The sequence below is a fragment of the Scyliorhinus canicula genome, chromosome 21 (genome assembly GCF_902713615.1).
Source record: "Scyliorhinus canicula chromosome 21, sScyCan1.1, whole genome shotgun sequence".
Classification (NCBI taxonomy): domain Eukaryota; kingdom Metazoa; phylum Chordata; class Chondrichthyes; order Carcharhiniformes; family Scyliorhinidae; genus Scyliorhinus; species Scyliorhinus canicula.
The window spans coordinates 27,513,813-27,533,155 of record NC_052166.1 but is presented as its reverse complement, the minus strand read 5'-3'; the positions used below and the strand labels follow the sequence as shown (position 1 = coordinate 27,533,155).

At 46.3% G+C, this 19,343-nt stretch overlaps 1 protein-coding gene across 5 annotated transcripts in view; it reads right to left on the bottom strand.

Annotated features, from left to right (window-relative positions):
- brinp1 (bone morphogenetic protein/retinoic acid inducible neural-specific 1) overlaps positions 1-19,343 on the bottom strand; it is a 405,294-nt gene that overhangs the window by 100,427 nt on the left and 285,524 nt on the right. For 4 of the 5 annotated variants that reach the window (XM_038782649.1, XM_038782646.1, XM_038782647.1 and 1 more), the window contains exon 5: positions 13,620-13,732. The exons of the other annotated variant lie outside the window; for it this stretch is intronic. In XM_038782649.1, coding sequence (XP_038638577.1) covers positions 13,620-13,732 — 113 coding nt within the window. The remainder of the gene's footprint in view (positions 1-13,619; positions 13,733-19,343) is intronic. 5 annotated transcript variants of the gene reach the window in all.

Below are 19,343 nucleotides of genomic sequence, written 5' to 3'. Positions count from 1 at the left end.
GATGTGAATATTTTTGCAATTCATTAGCGACTATTTCTCACATAATAAAACAATTTTATGATATGCTGGAGGGCAGGAAAAAGAAGCTAAAAAGCTCCAATGCGGCAAAGCTGTGTTTTACCAAAATAACAGAGGTGGGTCTCCGCTTGGTTTCATAAAGTTCAAGACTAGTGACCTGGAAAAAGACTTTTGTGTTCTTGCCCAAAGCTGTGTCAACCCTCAGGGTTCCTTTTTTTCAATAAGGTAAAAGCTATCTTTCTCTCTGCACACTCTCACCCCAATTATTACTTACCTTGCACTCGGTGTTGTGGCACTGTGCTGTGCGCTGTGAGTGCTTATCTGGAATGCTGTTTATCGCTGAATCTCGTATGTATGGATGCAAGGCAGGCTTTAATACACTGAATATTTACTTATTATTGCGATTTGCTCAATAGATTTTCTGGCTTTTTGGAGTTAATCTTCACACCAACTGATGTTCTCCTAGTTTTTGAAATCAAAACTTCAACTTGAAACCCAAAAGGATTTAATTAACTTCATTTGTCAGGAAGAGCACCTTTCCAAATTCTTAGATGTTCACCATCTTGAAGAAATCTGACTAATTCTGGTCATCGAGAATGGGGAGTTAAATGTGGTCACAGAGGATTTTTAGTTGCACATGGGATCATGTCACAGCTGATCTGTCTTGCAGGAAGCGTGCATCGCGACGCGCGTGTCTTCAAATGGCTTCTTCTGTTTTTCCTCTGGTCAGGCTGTTGTCAAAGACCTGGTGCAACTGGTGACGGACGGGGTGGCCTACTGAACTCGGAGATTCCCACATTTTCCTGGTAGTGAACGAGTTTAGCATGCAGCTAGGCTGCGAGCATTCTACACAGAAGTCATGAAGAGCTTAGCTGAGGAGGGCAAAGGGAGTTGGACTAATATGCGCAGTGGGATCTGCAACCTTACTGAACTAACCGAGTGGATGACTATCTCTCGGCTGATAATATTTCCACTGCTTCTCATTGTCGGAGTCAGGAGCCCCACCAAGCCAGTTTCCTTGATGTGGTCATTCCTCATCAGCACATCACTCACTAATTAAAAAAAACATATTGTCATTCCCGTTGTTTGTTTAATTATCCATCTGTAGTATCTCTAAAAGGTACATATTTAAAGCAGCAATATGTCCTGTCGAAAGCCTTTGCTCTATTATGGCAGCTTTGCCGGAGTTGTTCATTCTGTGTGAGCATTGCTCATGATTTTAATGGTACCTGAGGCATTGCCTTGTGCTGTCGTATGCATACTGCACCCACTTAAATTTGTGACTCCAGCCACATGTGGGTTATCCACCATTAGCTGGGGTTCAGCTCTCACAGACAGTTTGTTTGAGCAACATTAGTGAAATTAAAGTGGATTGTGTCTGCTCTAGGATTAAATCTCAACCATTGTTTGCATTTTTATTAATTGCAGTACTATCATGTGAACAGATTCAATTTTACAGATTCGGTCATCATATCCTGTGCCACCGGGGAAACTGAAATGTCGTAATTATTTTATCACATTTGAGAAAATGAACTTCAAATTGTCCGACCTGTTTTCTTGATCTTCATTATCTGCAACCTATTGCAAGGTTTATGACTTTTACTCTGGACTCTCTCCTATCGTTAGATCATAAGAAATAGGAGCATGAGTAGGCCATTCGACCCAGCGAGCCAGCTTCAACCTTTCAATAAGATCAGGGCTAGTTTGATTATGCCCTTATTTCCATTTTACTGCATGCCTGCTGCAACCTTTGTCTCAGCTGTACATCAACAATCTGCCCAATTCAGCCTTAAATATATTGCATAACCCAACATCCACTATACTCTGTGGAAAATAATTTCAAACACTGATTAGCCAATTTGAGAGCAGAAATAATTCCTAATTTCCACCTTAAATGGAAGACTTGTTATTTTGAATCTGTGCCCTTTGATCTAGATTCCTCCATGATGGGAAACATGCTCACAGCATCTATGCTGTCAAGTCCCCCTCACAATGTTATAGATTTCAAGAAGATTACTTCTCATTCTTTGAAATTCCAATGAGTACAAGGCCAATTTGCTCAATCTTCCCTCATAACATGAGCACTTCATCCCAGGAATCAGCCTTGTGAACCCTCCCTGAACTGTTTCCAATGTATATACCTCCTTAAGTAAGGATACCAAAACTGTACACAGTACTGTTGCTATGGTCACACTATAATGTTCTGTAGCTGTAGCATGGTTTCCTTCCAAATGACTTGCTGTACCTGCATGCGAGTACTTTATGATCCATGTACAAGGACACCGAGGACACCGAGATCTTTCTACAACACAGCACTCTAGAGTGTCTTTCCAGTTACATAATAGAATAGAACATTACAGCGCATTACAGGTCCTTGATGTTGCGCCGACCTGTGAAACCAATACTCCACTCCTCCATTCTTCCTGCCAAAGTGAACAACTTCACATTGTCACACATTATGCTTTATCTGCTACATTTCTGTTTGCTCAGTTAATCTATCCATAACTCCGTACCGACACTATCCTCCTAACAATTTGCTTTTCTACCTATCTTTGCAAAATCAGCAAATTTAGCTCCAACACAGCCAGTCGCTTCAAACAACAAAGAAAGGTACAGCAAAGGAACAGGCCCTTCGGCCCTCCAAGCCTGCGCTGACCATGCTGCCCGTCTAACCTAAAATCTTCTGCACTTCCAGGATCCATATCCCTCTATTCCCAATCTATTCGTCCAAGTCATTAATATAGAATGTAAATAGTTGAGGCCCCAGCACTGATCCCTGTGGCACTCCACTCATTACAGTTCGCCAGCCTGAGAAGTATCCATTCATCCTGGCTCTCTGTTGTCTGTTAGTTAGCCAATTCTGTACGATTCTGATAATCTAGAATTTTATATTAATTGGAACAAACATTTAGGAATCTCATGTTAGCCACTCTGCTAGCAAGTTGCAACTATGAAACAGCATAAGACAACTTGAGGCTGTAGGTAATGTGAAGAATTGTCTTGCTGATAAGACTTAGGCACCCCTTTGTTTTAAAGTTACAAAAAAGAAAAAGCTCAAGGCCTTTTAAAAGAATAACTGTTTTGCTCTCAGCAATAATTCCTCCCTTTTGTGATATGAGCTAGTACAACACACATAACTCTTTCTTACAATAGTCTTCTAACATATTGATCATTTAAGAGTATCTTAGGGTAAGCCATTTAAGACACCTTCATTGCTTATCTTTCCTGTTTCACCAAGAGAAACAATGCTCACCATCTGGCACTAATGGCTGTCAGGATAGCTATGATTAGTTTTTGCTGCATGTGAATGCAATTTCAGGAGGCCAAATAGCTATATATTTTGATAAAGATGGCACATGGTTTATGGGAATGTCATTTGGATTTCTAGTTAATGTAAGATCTCGAGGTAGCATGGAGTACAAAGAATACACATCTGCCTTCAGTTACTGGTCACATGACTTGAGCCATGTCAGTCGGGATAAAGCTAGCAAACTCTCTTTTAATCAATTAAAGCTTTTTCCAAGGGGGATGCATGGACCCTCAGAATGAAGGTCAAATATCAAAGGTTTCACAATATCGTTGGCACAGTCATATCGTCACACAAAGTGACAGTTTTCCTTCAGCTCAACGTTAATTAGAAAAAAGACGATGCGGGGATTCTTCGCCCTGCCACACCAGTTTTCTGGTGCGCCGTGCCCCTGTCAGCGGCAGGGTTCTCCGTCTCGCCAGCCAGCCAATGAGGTTTCCCATTGGAGGCAGCCCCATGCTGTCGGGAAGACCCCAGGCGTAGGTGCATTGCTGACGCAACGAGAATCTCGACAGCGGAGAATCCAGCCCAAAGACCTAGGGCGGGTTTCTCAGTTCGGCCGCACCACATTTCTGCTGCGGCACACCGGCGTGGTTCTTCATTTCGCCGGCTAGTCAATGGGGTTTCCCATTGTGGGGCAGCCCCAGGCCGTCGGGAAACCCCCGGGGCTGCCAGCAAAATGGAGAATCCCGATGGCAGAACATTCAGCTCTTCATCTGTGCTGGCAGCATTCAAAGGATCCACGGCCTTTGAGAATGTATCCATGCTGTCTCCACTGTCTTATGTTAAGTATATTTGCCGAATAAATTCCACTTTGATTCATTGACCAGATACCAGCAGTCCTAAATTTTAATCAGCTCCAATTTCTTGCACCTCTATTTATGCTAATACTTCACTCCCAACACCATAAGCTCTTACCTTGTGCAGTAAACTTTTCACTTGGGAACTTACTGAATGCCTGTTGGGAACCCAAATAGGCCACATCTACTGTTTCTTCTTTATCCACCTTATTTACTACATCTTCAAAGAACTCTTAATAAATTTGTCAAACATGATTTCCCTTTCACAAAGCCATACTGACACTGCCTGATTCTCTGAATGTCTTGCTGCTACATAAGAACATAAGAACTAAGGGCAGGTGTTGACAATTCAGCCCCTCGAGCCCGCTCTGCCATTCAATACGATTATAGCTGATCTCATCTTGGCCGAACTCACCCATTCTCCATAACCCTTCAACACATTACTAATTAAAAATCTGTCTATCTCCTCCTTAAATTTGCTCAATGTCCTTGTATCCACTGCACTCTGGGATAGTGAATTCCACGACCGTGACCTTTCACTCTAGATTGTCCCACAAGAGGAAGCATCTGTACAATGGCTGCTTTGTCAACATTCACAATCCAGTGAATCTCCTCTCAACTGCCTCTATTGTGACTACCCTCCTCAAATAAGAGAAACAAAACTGTACGGAGGAGCGGTCTCACCAATGCTCTTGTGTTGCCCTATTATGTATTTTCTTGTATTTCCTTGAATTTTGTTTATTCCCTTTTCTTCCCATGTACTTAATGATCTGTTGAGCTGCTTGCAGAAAAATACTTTTCACTGTACCTCGGTACACGTGACAATAAACAAATCTAATCCAATCCAATCTGTACAGCTGCAGGAACACTTCCCTCCTTTAATACTCTATTACTTCAGCTATAAATAACAAAATTCCATTCTAAATGGCGAGAATTTGCAGAATACAGATGTCCAAAGGGACCTTGCCGTCCTTGTTCATGATTCACTAAAAGCCAGCATGCAGGTGCAGCAAGCAACTAGGAAGGCAAATAGTATGTTGGCCTCCCCGGACAGGCGCCGTAATGTGGCGAATAGGGGCTTTTCACAGTAACTTCATTGAAGCCTACTCGTGACAATAAGCGATTTTCATTTCATTTTTCAAGGGGATTTGAGGAGTAAAGATTTCTTGCTGCGGTTATACAGAGCCTTGGTGAGACCTCACCTGGAGTATTGTGCAGAGTTTTGGTCCCCTTATGTAAGGAAGGATATACTTGCCACAAAGGGAGTGAAATGGTGGTTCACCAGATGAACCCCTAGGGTGTCAGGATTGTTTTATGAGGAGAGATTGAGGGGAATAGGTCTGTGTTCCCTAGGGGTTTGAAGAATGAGGCCCTGACCTAATTGAGACTTACAAAACTCTTACCGAGCTTGATAGGCTGGATGCAGATAAGATGTTCCCTCTGGCTGGTGAGACTAAAACTAGGGGACGTAATCTCAGAGCATTTGGTGGACTATTTAAGAGAAAGAATTTCGACACTGAGCATGGTGAATTTTTGGAATTCTTTAGCCCAGAGGGCTGCGGAAGCTCAATTATTTAGCATGTTCAAGACAGAAATCAATAGATTTGTGGAGATTAATGGCACCAAGGGCTATGGAGTTGGTGTGGGGAAACGACATCAAGGTAGGTGATCAGCCACAATCTAACTGAATGGTGGAACAGGCTTGACAGGTCAAATGGCCTACAACTGCTCCTCTGTTCCTATCTTTCCTCCCATCTTGCGTCTGGTGTCCTATTTCTTATATATATGTCGCTCCACAGTAACATCATTCAAAAGCACAATTTCAGTTTCCATATGTACACTGCTGACAGTCAGCTTTACATCACCATTACTTAGCTTGATCCTACAACTGTCTCTAATTTTGAAGGCTGTTTGACATCCTAGGCAAGCTTTTGTTCATCTGTCCCCTATCCTTATGTGACTCAGTGTTATAATTTTTTTTGTAAAGGTGCTGCGAAACACCTGGAGATGTTTTATTATGTGAAAGGTGCTGGACAAGAACAAGTTGTTGTTCTTCCTGTTATAAAGATTCTGAGGATGTTGATAATTTCTTGGACCACTCAGCTTTTCTTCAATTATCAAACCTGAGGACTTTGCCTTAAAATCCGGAAGTTTTTTAATTGCTCAGTGTCTAATGGTTCCGCAGTCAAGGGACCGGATTTTCCCCATGGCCTTCGGGGTCCTGGCATCGGGATCAAATGGAAAACCCGAGACTGCACTCATCCAGAGCCAATCAGGGGTGGGGAGGACGGTCCATTTTCCTGGAGATCCAGAGTCATTGTCCAGTCAAGGACAGTGGATGGGCCTTTGATGCTGATGGCCCAATCACAGTGCTGACAGCTCGTGTCTCAAACGTTCCACTGGTAGAGGCAGACGTCTTCAGGAGCAAAAAAAAAAATGATTTTAGGGCGTGAGGGTAAACCCCTCCAAATAGTTCGTTGGATGGAGCATCTGGCTCCGAATGCCCCCTCCCTGGAGAGAGGCTGCCTCATGGTTTTAACGATGACAGGGAGCTGCTCTGCTGTTGGCAAGCCCTCCAAATGGTCCTTATTCAAAATTATCCGTCTGCCTCTGTGACCCAGGCAGCCCATTAGAATTTCTGCCCGCTAACCGCCCCCCCCCCCCCCCCCCCCCACTGAGCCAAGTTCCTTGCTTTCAAGCCCCCGAGCCAAGTTCCTTGCCTTCAAGCCTGCCACCGCTGGGGCCTGGGAAAAATCTGCCCAACATTCCATTTTAATTTTATGACCACTGCTCAGTCCCGCATACATTTGCACTCACATCCCATCATTGCAAAAGGTGGTCAATGACTGCAGAAAAGGATTGTGCAACTTTTGTGAACTGGAGATATGCCAGGGATCAGCAGGCCTGGGGATGCACCTGGTTGCTAAGGGTAACTCAACTGCATGCCTCCAATGTGGGGTTGAGCGGAGGGTAGTGTGGGAATGTGCCGACAGAGGGAGACATCAACATTGGCTTTCAGCTGGCCGGATGTGCTGGTCACATGAGGCCACCTTTGCTTAAATCTCAGCTGCAACCCTCAACTATAGTAAGCTTTTCAGTCCTGGGGTCCTGAAGGCACAAGGAGCATTGCCCTTGACCTCAATGAAGGAATTCCTCTTTTCTCGGTGCATCTGATCAAAAGGGATTGACAACTGATTAGCTGTAGAAACATTAATGGAGAAGTTTGCTCTTGGCAATTCTTGGCCACAGTCAGGCCCCTTTGCCAACTTCTGAATATTGAAAGTTGAGGTGTAACAAACAGCCCAGCATTTTGTGCCGTGCAAATGGGAATCAACTTGATAGCAGATATGTTTGCCTTGCCTACATGTGCCATGTCATATGTGGATCCACGTGGCTTATGCTGTTGCAGCTGGCTCGCAGGAAGAAGGCAAAAGTCCAACTTGCTCTAAGTTGCTGTCCAGTGTGGTTTTCTCCAAATGCACTGAAAAATTGGCAGGGTGAGGTGGAAAGCCCGGCCCCGTGAATCTGAATAGGTCTTTCAGTTTCCCATTTCTTACAGTTGTCATTAACCTGCTAGCAATAGGTTTGTTGGCAAAATCAAACATGTGGCAATATAAATCGCTATGAGTCAATCTTCGTAGACTTCAGGGTGAACTCCCTTGCTTTTCTTTGCATAGTCCCCCGCCAAACTTTGTCTGCAACAGAAAGTTTGGTTGAACTTTTGCATTCAAGTTGCAGTGCTCTTGAAAGTGCAATGGCACTGAGGTGGCAGCTTAGATTGTTTGTTTAGGTCTTCAAAATCAGACTTGAACTCAAAATCGCCCAATCTAGAGGCAAACGTGTTACCACTGAGTCAAGACTAAGGCAAGGCACATAATCTGAAGAGTGAAAAAGAAAAAATCGGAGACTCAAGGAGCCTTGAAATCACTGCAATGTGTTTTCTTTTCTTTCTTGCTTTCCTTCCTCTTCCAGGGATGTTTTGCCCAACAGAGATCCCAGTCCAATATATTTCCCTCCTCCCATGTTCCCCAAACCCAGTCCTCCAGCACCCTCCTCTTCTCCCATCCGCAGGCAGGGCCTGCCAGACGAGCCACAGCAAAACTTACTCCTCACTTTTGAATCTGGACCATCAGTGTGGTGCACTGCCTGCAGTGGCCATCTCTCCCAATGTTGCTATTGGGACTAGAGAGGTACTGATCATCTAATTGACAGGTGGCTCTCAGATGCAAATTTCCTCCCAGATTGAGGGGGTGTGTGGTGGAGGGTTTGGGGGGGGGGGGGGGGGGGGGGGGGGAGATAAGTTGCACCTTGAGCCAATTAATGGGCCAATGGTCATAAAATCAGCCGGGGTTTCCCAACCAAGCTGAGCTCACCTGCAACATTTAAGCCATGGAGATGTTCAAGATCAGCCCCTCCACGTAAAATCCAGTCTACTAAGGCACATCCTTGGTATGATTCCATGGACACCAGTCATTCTCCAGTAACTTTTCGAATTTGCCTTAATTTTTTGATGCCTCTAAGGTGAGAATTTACACGATAGCCACATTCAGGAATATCACGAGTGTTCCAAATCTCTCCTTTGAAATATTTATTAAAACCTAACTCTTTAGATTAGAACATAAGATATCAATCCTAATTTATCCTTCTCAACGCCAAAAGTTCACTAACTATTCTTCAGTGAAGTGTCTGAAGACATTTACCAAAGTTAGGGGTGCTGTGTAAAAGTGAATTATTGCTTTCAGATCAACTCAGAGTTGAATGGGGGCAGCACGGTGGCCTAGTGGTTAGCACAACCGCCTCACGGCGCTGAGGTCCCAGGTTCGATCCCGGCCCTGGGTCACTGTCCGTGTAGAGTTTGCACATTCTCCCCGTGTCTGCGTGGGTTTCACCCCCACAACCCAAAAATGTGCAGAGTAGGTGGATTGGCCACGCTAAATTGCCCCTTAATTGGAAAAAATAATTGGGTAATCTAAATTTATAAAAAAAAAAGAAAAAACTCAGAGTTGAATGTGTCCAATAAAATAATTTAACTAGCTGGTTCACCGGTGTCACATATAGGGGTACCCCAATGATGCGCCGAGGAATCCATCTCGGACGTTCCCACGTGAAGGTTTACCCAGCAATTGCCCAGAAATTCTAACTTCCTCTGGACAGTTGTGCCGGGCTGGGAACCATCCGACAGAAGCGTTTTAATCGCCGAATTCGGATAGTTCTGCCAGTTTTACTGTGATAGGTACTCTGAAACTGTTAGGAGGAAAAAAAATCACTTCAAGCTCTAGAGTAACTACTTAAAACACCCAGATCCAGCCTTGCACGGACAAACACACACACACAGCCTTCCAGGGGACCCACCACACCTTCTCCAGCCCCAACCCGACCACCCCCCCACTATCCCCAGGGCGACCTGGTCTGACCCCGCTTTCAAGTGCGACCCAATCCAAGCCATTCCACCCCCCTCCTGGATTGAACCACCCCCCCCCCCCCCCCCCCCTCCTTCTCCCCTGCAACCTGACCCAACCCGGTCAGAGCTGACATCACCCCATCCCATTGTCTGAACCACTTGCCTTTTAATTGCCCCTTTAAACACCTCCTTTACGGAAGCGAAGCAGTAAAAGGGAGCGTTTCTTACCACTCTGTACCCTAGTTACTCCACACCGATGCAGCCAGGGGCACACATCACTGCTCCTGTTTCACTCAGCCTGAGTGAGGAAGGTTGGGCATGACAGGGACTTTGGAATCATCGCGTGGGTCAGTCCGTTGAGAGTGGCAATCTGCCAGAGTTTGTCATCTGAGGAAGTTACGGGTCAATAATTATTCATCGTGATTCTGTGGAGCTAATTTACTCCGATAGTTTCAAAATATTCAATGATCGACTTTTGCCACTTGAATGTGATAAGTACAGTAAAACCATTAAGAATGGGACGATCACACCAGGGTCGCTTGCCACGACAACCACAATCTGAGTTAGCATATGCTAAGTGGATGTTTCCCCTCGTGGAAGAATCGAGAACTATGGGACACAGTTTAAAAATTAGGCATCTCCCATCTAAGATCTAAGACTGAGAGGGGGAAGTTTATTATTCTCTCAGATGGTTATTAGTGTGTGGCATTCTCTCTCCCAGAGAGCAGTGGAGGCTGAGTCACTGAATTCATTCAAAAATTCAAAGCAGAGTCAGACAGATTTTTGATTGATAATAAAGTTGAGGGTTATTGGGGTGGTCTGGGGGAGGGCTGGATAGGGGTGTGCAGACAGCAAAGTGGAATTGAGGCCACAGTTAGTCTTGAGGGTTCAATTTGCCTACTCCTGCTCTTAATGCTCATGTTCCTATGCCTGAATTCGCAGCTCAAATAGAACTGGGGGGTGGGGGGGGGGGGGGTTGTGCGGGGGGGGGGGGGGGGGGGGAGAGAGTGTTGGATAATCATTGATGCATTGATGAGGACAATGAAAGCTATTCAATTAATGTGTGAAATTTTGACAATGCAAAAAATTCTTTCTTGTTAGGCAATAAAACACAGTCATTTAGCAGACAGTACAGCTTGTAAATTAATTTTGAGTCTCGCACAAATTCACAGTGATGACATATTCTTATCAACTTCCTCATCAGTAATGTCACTCTTAGAGCAGTGACTACCAACACTCTCAATATTTCATTACATATCTCAAACGGGAAACTTCATTTTCAATGCGTTGAATGTGGCTGAGTGAGAAAACCGCCCCCTCACACAAAAGAACATCCAATCACTGTTCAATATCTCCACAGAGTTAAGCTTTTAAGTCAACTACTTACTCATGCCAGACACAGTGGGACATTTAGACATAGGAGCTGTTCACTTACAGATCCTCTCGTTTCTAACTTTCATTTTCCAAATAACTTGTTCTTATGCATCCAGCATAAGATTAGATTACTTGGGAACAATCACTTCATGAATTGTGGAGGAGATCCTTCAAGGTGAGCTTCTGGCAATTCCGTCTCTCTTGTTGAGGGGGTGGTATCTCTTCCCGACAGAACATTGGAAAGCAAGCAGCACACTCATGTCATCTCAATGCACTACACCGGTGAACTGTGGGAGTTCCACTTGAGACCCCTATGCCCCTCCAACTCTCTTTCGGCTCCTTGGAAGGTCTCATTAAAATGTACATCTTTGATCAATCGTTTGTTTGTACGCCCTAATGACTCTTTGACTCATGATCAATTTTTTGTCAGGTATCTTGGATGGGATTCTCTATCCCACGGCAGAAGGTCCACGCCATCGTGTTTTACGACAGCGTGAACGGGCCGACCCGACAACTAATTCTGGCCGCAAAAGGGGCCAGCAATGCACTGGAGCGGTTCATGCCACTCCAGCTGCTGATCCCAGCATGAACTGGGCGCTGCGGGATCCGTGCATGCGCAGTTGCACCGGCGCCAACGCACACATGCACAGTGGCACTGGCGCCAATGCGCGCATGCACAGTGCCTTCCTTCAACGCGCCGGCCCCGGTGCAACATGGCACAGGGCTACTGGGGCCAGTGCGGAAGAACGGAGGCCGCCAGCCAGAGAGGCTGGCCCGCCGATTGGTGTGCCCCAATTGCGGGCCAGGCCACATCGGAGGCCCCCCCCCCCCCGGGTCGGACCCCCCTCGCCTCCCCACAGGCCGCTTCCCAACCCTTCCACGCCGAGGCCCGCTGGCTGAGCAGGTATGGATGGCACTGGCGGGACTCGGCATTTTTACAATGGCCGCTTGGCCTATCCTGGCCCGCGTAGAGCGGCCCCCGACCGGCGGCGTGTCAACCACACTGGTGCCAATGGCGCCGATTCTCCGCTCTGCAGAGATTCGCGTGCCGGCGGCGTGGCGGCGTGGCGCGATTTGCGCCGATCGCGGGAATTTTCCGGGCTGGCACCGGGCTGATAGAATCCCGCACCCTGACCTGTAAAAATGCCTGGGATCATATTACCATGTGAAAGGTGCTCTATTGAGGTTCTTGGTGCAACCGGGACTAAACGTTCAAAAAAATATCTTGTTGACTTTTGGGATGTCCTGTGTTCATGGAAGGTAAGGATCTCAATGCAAGATTTTCTTATCACATTTTGATCCGAACATCACTGTCCTTTCAAAGTATCAGAAGCTTTATGAAGGGAGAAAGAAACTCAATCCCCTTTCCAACCTCCCTCCACCCCGCCCCACTCCTGACCGACATCCCGCCATCGAAGCCAGACATTAACAACCAGCTCTCAGAGATTGCATTTCCTACACTGAACAGCAATTCAACTCTGGCTGAACTCAAGTACCTCTTTATTTCCCACCACCTCCCCGTAAGGGGACGCTTAATTCGAACTTTGCCAACTTGGCACAGACTGGCTTCTGACCCTGGTAATTACACTTCTGAATCGGCCAGATCAAAATGTCACCTTAAAAATTATTCATCTGCACTTTCAGAGTTTTTTTGGAAGGAAAGCTGAAATCCTCCGTCAAGCCACACCACTGTGTATTAAAGATGTTCATATTCTGGGGTGCGGGTGTTCACATCACTGAAAGGAGTATTCACTTCCACTCAGACTGGGTGCCAATAAAACCCTTGTGCAAACTGTCCTTCAAAGCTGCGGGAGAGCAGGAAGCTCCTGATACTTTGCAGATTTTGAAGCGCTTCCTGAAATTTAAGTTCACAAACAATGCTTATATTTGTTTTTAACAATCTACAAGCTGATCTCCAAGGGCGTTGTTCACAGTATGGTGTGGGCTCTGTCACACAGTTGTACAGTTTAGCTGTTCACCTGATCTGACCTTTTCAGGCTATCATTCGAGTGGTTACTCAGGGAATGACAACAGCTTGTAAATTGTGGAGGGTGTTACCAGGTGAATAAATTACTGGTCCACTTCAGTCTTCAGGTCAATTGGCATCATTTAACATGATGGGTGGCCCGTGGAGTGTGAACAATGCATGCAACATACAAAGCTTTTATACAATATAAATCTGCCAAGTGAATCCCTGATTGGAATGGCATTCGGCCAAACTCTCTCAGGTGGACAGGTACGCAAGAACAAATCTCTTTGTCCATGCTTCTTTCTCTCTCCTTCTGTCATTTTGGGAACTATGGATATGAATCCTGAGGTACTGGCCTCCTGTGACATTGTACCATCTTGATTCCCCCTGAAGCTACCTAATTCAGGATGGAAAGCAGTCTGAATTCCAAGCCAATGTAATACTGACACATATGGAATTGTTACAAAACCATGCAACTTGAATTTGCACAGCAACTGATGGCTGAAGAGCACGAGGACAAATTCCTTTTGGGGGGATATACCTAACGGGCACACTTCAATGACAGTTTTTATGTGCCCTGTTCAATAGGACTGATGATGGGACATCTAATAAGAAACCATTGCACACTTCTGCTCTCTTTGTGCTACCGTCTATGGTGATTTTTCTACCTCTGACACCCTGATGAGTGATCATTGTCATAGCCATTCTACAGGGATCACATTTGTCTTGTAAAAGATGGAGGATAAGTACCTTGATTGCTCCAGTAGAGATTTGTATTTCATGAAGTCGGCGCATGGTCCCGTCGCGATCGATGAAGTAGGATGAGGCTAGTTGATGGAGGGCCTCCACACTTTGACTGGCATTTGCTGACTTTCAGCAAATATAGCCCCCGAGCCAAGTTCCTTGCCTTCAAGCCTGCCACCGCTCGGAAAAATCTGCCCAACATTCCATTTTAATTTTATGACCACTGCTCAGTCCCGCATACATTTGCACTCACATCCCATCATTGCAAAAGGTGGTCAATGACTGCAGAAAAGGATTGTGCAACTTTTGTGAACTGGAGATATGCCAGGGATCAGCAGACCTGGGGATGCACCTGGTTGCTAAGGGTAACTCAACTGCATGCCTCCAATGTGGGGTTGAGCGGAGGGTAGTGTGGGAATGTGCCGACAGAGGGAGACATCAACATTGGCTTTCAGCTGGCCGGATGTGCTGGTCACATGAGGCCACCTTTGCTTAAATCTCAGCTGCAACCCTCAACTATAGTAAGCTTTCCAGTCCTGGGGTCCTGAAGACACAAGGAGCATTGCCCTTGACCTCAATGAAGGAATTCCTGTTTCTCGGTGCATCCGATCAAAAGGGATTGACAACTGATTAGCTGTAGAAACATTAATGGAGAAGTTTGCTCTTGGCTGCGCACAGTGGCATTCTTGGCCACGGTCAGGCCCCTTTGCCAACTTCTGAATATTGAAAGTTGAGGTGCAACAAACAGCCCAGCATTTTGTGCCGTGCAAATGGGAATCAACTTGATAGCAGATATGTCTGCCTTGCCTACATGTGCCATGTCATATGTGGATGCACGTGGCTTATGCTGTTGCAGCTGGCTCGCAGGAAGAAGGCAAATTCCAACTTGCTCTAAGTTCCTGTCCAGCGTGGTTTTCTCCAAAAGCACTGAAAAATTGGCAAGGTGAGGCGGAAAGCCCGGCCCCGTGAATCTGAATAGGTCTTTCAGTTTCCCATTTCTTACAGTTGTCATTAACCTGCTAGCAATAGGTTTGTTGGCAAAATCAAACATGTGGCAATATAAATCGCTGTGCGTGAATCTTCGTAGACTTCAGGGTGAACTCCCTTGCTTTTCTTTGCATAGTCCCCCGCCAAACTTTGTCTGCAACAGAAAGTTTGGTTGAACTTTTGCATTCAAGTTGCAGTGCTCTTGAAAGTGCAATGGCACTGAGGTGGCAGCTTAGATTGTTTGTTTAGGTCTTCAAAATCAGACTTGAACTCAAAATCGCCCAATCTAGAGGCAAACATGTTACCACTGAGTCAAGACTAAGGCAAGGCACATAATCTGAAGAGTGAAAAAGAAACAATCGGAGACTCAAGGAGCCTTGAAATCACTGCAATGTGTTTTCTTTTCTTTCTTGCTTTCCTTCCTCTTCCAGGGATGTTTTGCCCAACAGAGATCCCAGTCCAATATATTTCCCTCCTCCCATGTTCCCCAAACCCAGTCCTCCAGCACCCTCCTCTTCTCCCATCCGCAGGCAGGGCCTGCCAGATGAGCCACAGCATAACTTACTCCTCACTTTTGAATCTGGACCATCAGTGTGGTGCACTGCCTGCAGTGGCCATCTCTCCCAATGCTGCTATAGGGACTAGAGAGGTACTGATCATCTAATTGACAGGTGGCTCTCAGATGCAAACTTCCTCCCAGATTGAGGGGGGTGTGGTGGAGGGTTTGGGGGGGGGGGGGGGGGAATAATTTGCACCCTGAGCCAATTAATGGGCTAATGGTCATAAAATCAGCCGGGGTTTCCCAACCAAGCTGAGCTCACCTGCAACATTTAAGCCATGGAGATGTTCAAGATCAGCCTCTCCACGTAAAATCCAGTCTACTAAGGCACATCCTTGGTATGATTCCATGGACACCAGTCATTCTCCAGTAACTTTTCGAATTTGCCTTAATTTTTTGATGCCTCTAAGGTGAGAATTTACACGATAGCCACATTCAGGAATATCACGAGTGTTCCAAATCTCTCCTTTGAAATATTTATTAAAACCTAACTCTTTAGATTAGAACATAAGATATCAATCCTAATTTATCCTTCTCAACGCCAAAAGTTCACTAACTATTCTTCAGTGAAGTGTCTGAAGACATTTACCAAAGTTAGGGGTGCTGTGTAAAAGTGAATTATTGCTTTCAGATCAACTCAGAGTTGAATGTGTCCAATAAAATCATTTAACTAGCTGGTTCACCGGTGTCGCATATAGGGGTACCCCAATGATGCGCTGAGGAATCCATCTCGGACGTTCCCACGTGAAGGTTACCCAGCAATTGCCCAGAAATTCTAACTTCCTCTGGACAGTTGTGCCGGGCTGGGAACCATCCGACTGAAGCGTTTTAATCGCTGAATTTGGATAGTTCTGCCAGTTTTACTGTGATAGGTACTCTGAAACTGTTAGGAGGAAAAAAAATCACTTCAAGCTCTAGAGTAACTACTTAAAACACCCAGATCCAGCCTTGCACGGACAAACACACACACACAGCCTTCCAGGGGACCCACCACCCCTTCTCCAGCCCCAACCCGACCACCCCCCCACTATCGCCCAGGGCGACCTGGTCTGACCCCGCTTTCAAGTGCGACCCAATCCAATCCATTCCACCCCCCTCCTGGATTGAACCCCCCCCCCACCCCTTCTTCCCTGCAAACTGACCCAACCCGGCCAGAGCTGACATCACCCCATCCCATTGTCTGAACCACTTGCCTTTTAATTGCCCCTTTAAACACCTCCTTTACGGCAGCGAAGCAGTAAAAAGGAGCGTTTCTTACCACTCTGTACCCTAGTTACTCCACACCGATGCAGCCAGGGGCACACATCACTGCTCCTGTTTCACTCAGCCTGAGTGAGGAAGGTTGGGCATGACAGGGACTTTGGAAATATCGCGTGGGTCAGTCCGTTGAGAGTGGCAATCTGCCAGAGTTTGTCATCTGAGGAAGTTACGGGTCAATAATTATTTATCGTGATTCTGTGGAGCTAATTTACTCCGATAGTTTCAAAATATTCAATGATCGACTTTTGCCACTTGAATGTGATAAGTACAGTGAAACCATTAAGAATGGGACGATCACACCAGGGTCACTTGCCACGACAACCACAATCTGAGTTAGCATATGCTAAGTGGATGTTTCCCCTCGTGGAAGAATCGAGAACTATGGGACACAGTTTAAAAATTAGGTATCTCCCATCTAAGATCTAAGACTGAGGGGGAGAAGTTTATTATTCTCTCAGATGGTTATTAGTGTGTGGCATTCTCTCTCCCAGAGAGCAGTGGAGGCTGAGTCACTGAATTCATTCAAAAATTCAAAGCAGAGTCAGACAGATTTTTGATTGATAATAAAGTTGAGGGTTATTGGGGTGGTCTGGGGGAGGGCTGGATAGGGGTGTGCAGACAGCAAAGTGGAATTGAGGCCACAGTTAGTCTTGAGGGTTCAATTTGCCTACTCCTGCTCTTAATGCTCATGTTCCTATGCCTGAATTCGCAGCTCAAATAGAACTGGGGGGTGGGGGGAGGGGGGGTGGGGGGGTTGTGCGGGGGGGGGGGGGGGGGGGGGAGAGTGTTGGATAATCATTGATGCATTGATGAGGACAATGAAAGCTATTCAATTAATGTGTGAAATTTTGACAATGCAAAAAATTCTTTCTTGTTAGGCAATAAAACACAGTCATTTAGCAGACAGTACAGCTTGTAAATTAATTTTGAGTCTCGCACAAATTCACAGTGATGACATATTCTTATCAACTTCCTCATCAGTAATGTCACTCTTAGAGCAGTGACTACCAACACTCTCAATATTTCATTACATATCTCAAACGGGAAACTTCATTTTCAATGCGTTGAATGTGGCTGAGTGAGAAAACCGCCCCCTCACACAAAAGAACATCCAATCACTGTTCAATATCTCCACAGAGGTAAGCTTTTAAGTCAACTACTTACTCATGCCAGACACAGTGGGACATTTAGACATAGGAGCTGTTCACTTACAGATCCTCTCGTTTCTAACTTTCATTTTCCAAATAACTTGTTCTTATGCATCCAGCATAAGATTAGATTACTTGGGAACAATCACTTCATGAATTGTGGAGGAGATCCTTCAAGGTGAGCTTCTGGCAATTCCGTCTCTCTTGTTGAGGGGGTGGTATCTCTTCCCGACAGAACATTGGAAAGCAAGCAGCACACTCATGTCATCTCAATGCACTACACCGGTGAACTGTGGGAGTTCCACTTGAGACCCCTATGCCCCTCCAACTCTCTTTCGGCTCCTTGGAAGGTCTCATTAAAATCTACATCTTTGATCAATCGTTTGTTTGTACGCCCTAATGACTCTTTGACTCATGATCAATTTTTTGTCAGGTATCTTGGATGGGATTCTCTATCCCACGGCAGAAGGTCCACGCCATCGTGTTTTACGACAGCGTGAACGGGCCGACCCGACAACTAATTCTGGCCGCAAAAGGGGCCAGCAATGCACTGGAGCGGTTCATGCCGCTCCAGCTGCTGATCCCAGCATGAACTGGGCGCTGCGGGATCTGTGCATGCACAGTTGCACCGGCGCCAACGCACACATGCACAGTGGCACTGGCGCCAATGCGCGCATGCACAGTGCCTTCCTTCAACGCGCCAGCCCCGGTGCAACATGGCACAGGGCTACTGGGGCCAGTGCGGAAGAACGGAGGCCGCCAGCCAGAGAGGCTGGCCCGCCGATTGGTGTGCCCCGATTGCGGGCCAGGCCACATCGGAGGCCCCCCCTGGGTCGGACCCCCCTCGCCTCCCCACAGGCCGCTTCCCAACCCTTCCACGCCGAGGCCCGCTGGCTGAGCAGGTGTGGATGGCACTGGCTGGACTCGGCATTTTTACAATGGCCGCTTGGCCTATCCTGGCCCGCGTAGAGCGGCCCCCGACCGGCAGCGTGTCAACCACACTGGTGCCAATGGCGCCGATTCTCCGCTCGGCAGAGATTCGCGTGCCGGCGACGGGGCGGCGTGGCGCGATTCGCGCCGGTCGTGGGAATTTTCCAGGCTGGCACCGGGCTGATAGAATCCCGCACCCTAACCTGTAAAAATGCCTGGGACCATATTACCATGTGAAAGGTGCTCTATTGAGGTTCTTGGTGCAACCGGGACTAAACTTTCAAAAAAATATCTTGTTGACTTTTGGGATGTCCTGTGTTCATGGAAGGTAAGGATCTCAATGCAAGATTTTCTTACCACATTTTGATCCAAACATCACTGTCCTTTCAAAGTATCAGAAGCTTTATGAAGGGAGAAAGAAACTCAATCCCCTTTCCAACCTCCTTCCACCCCGCCCCACTCCTGACCGACATCCCGCCATCGAAGCCAGACATTAACAACCAGCTCTCAGAGATTGCATTTCCTACACTGAACAGCAATTCAACTCTGGCTGAACTCAAGTACCTCCTTATTTCCCACCACCTTCCCGTAAGGGGACGCTTAATTCGAACTTTTCCAACTTGGCACAGACTGGCTTCTGACCCTGGTAATTACACTTCTGAATCGGCCGGATCAAAATGTCACCTTAAAAATTATTCATCTGCACTTTCAGAGTTTTTTTGGAAGGAAAGCTGAAATCCTCCGTCAAGCCACACCACTGTGTATTAAAGATGTTCATATTCTGGGGTGCGGGTGTTCACATCACTGAAAGGAGTATTCACTTCCACTGGGTGCCAATAAAACCCT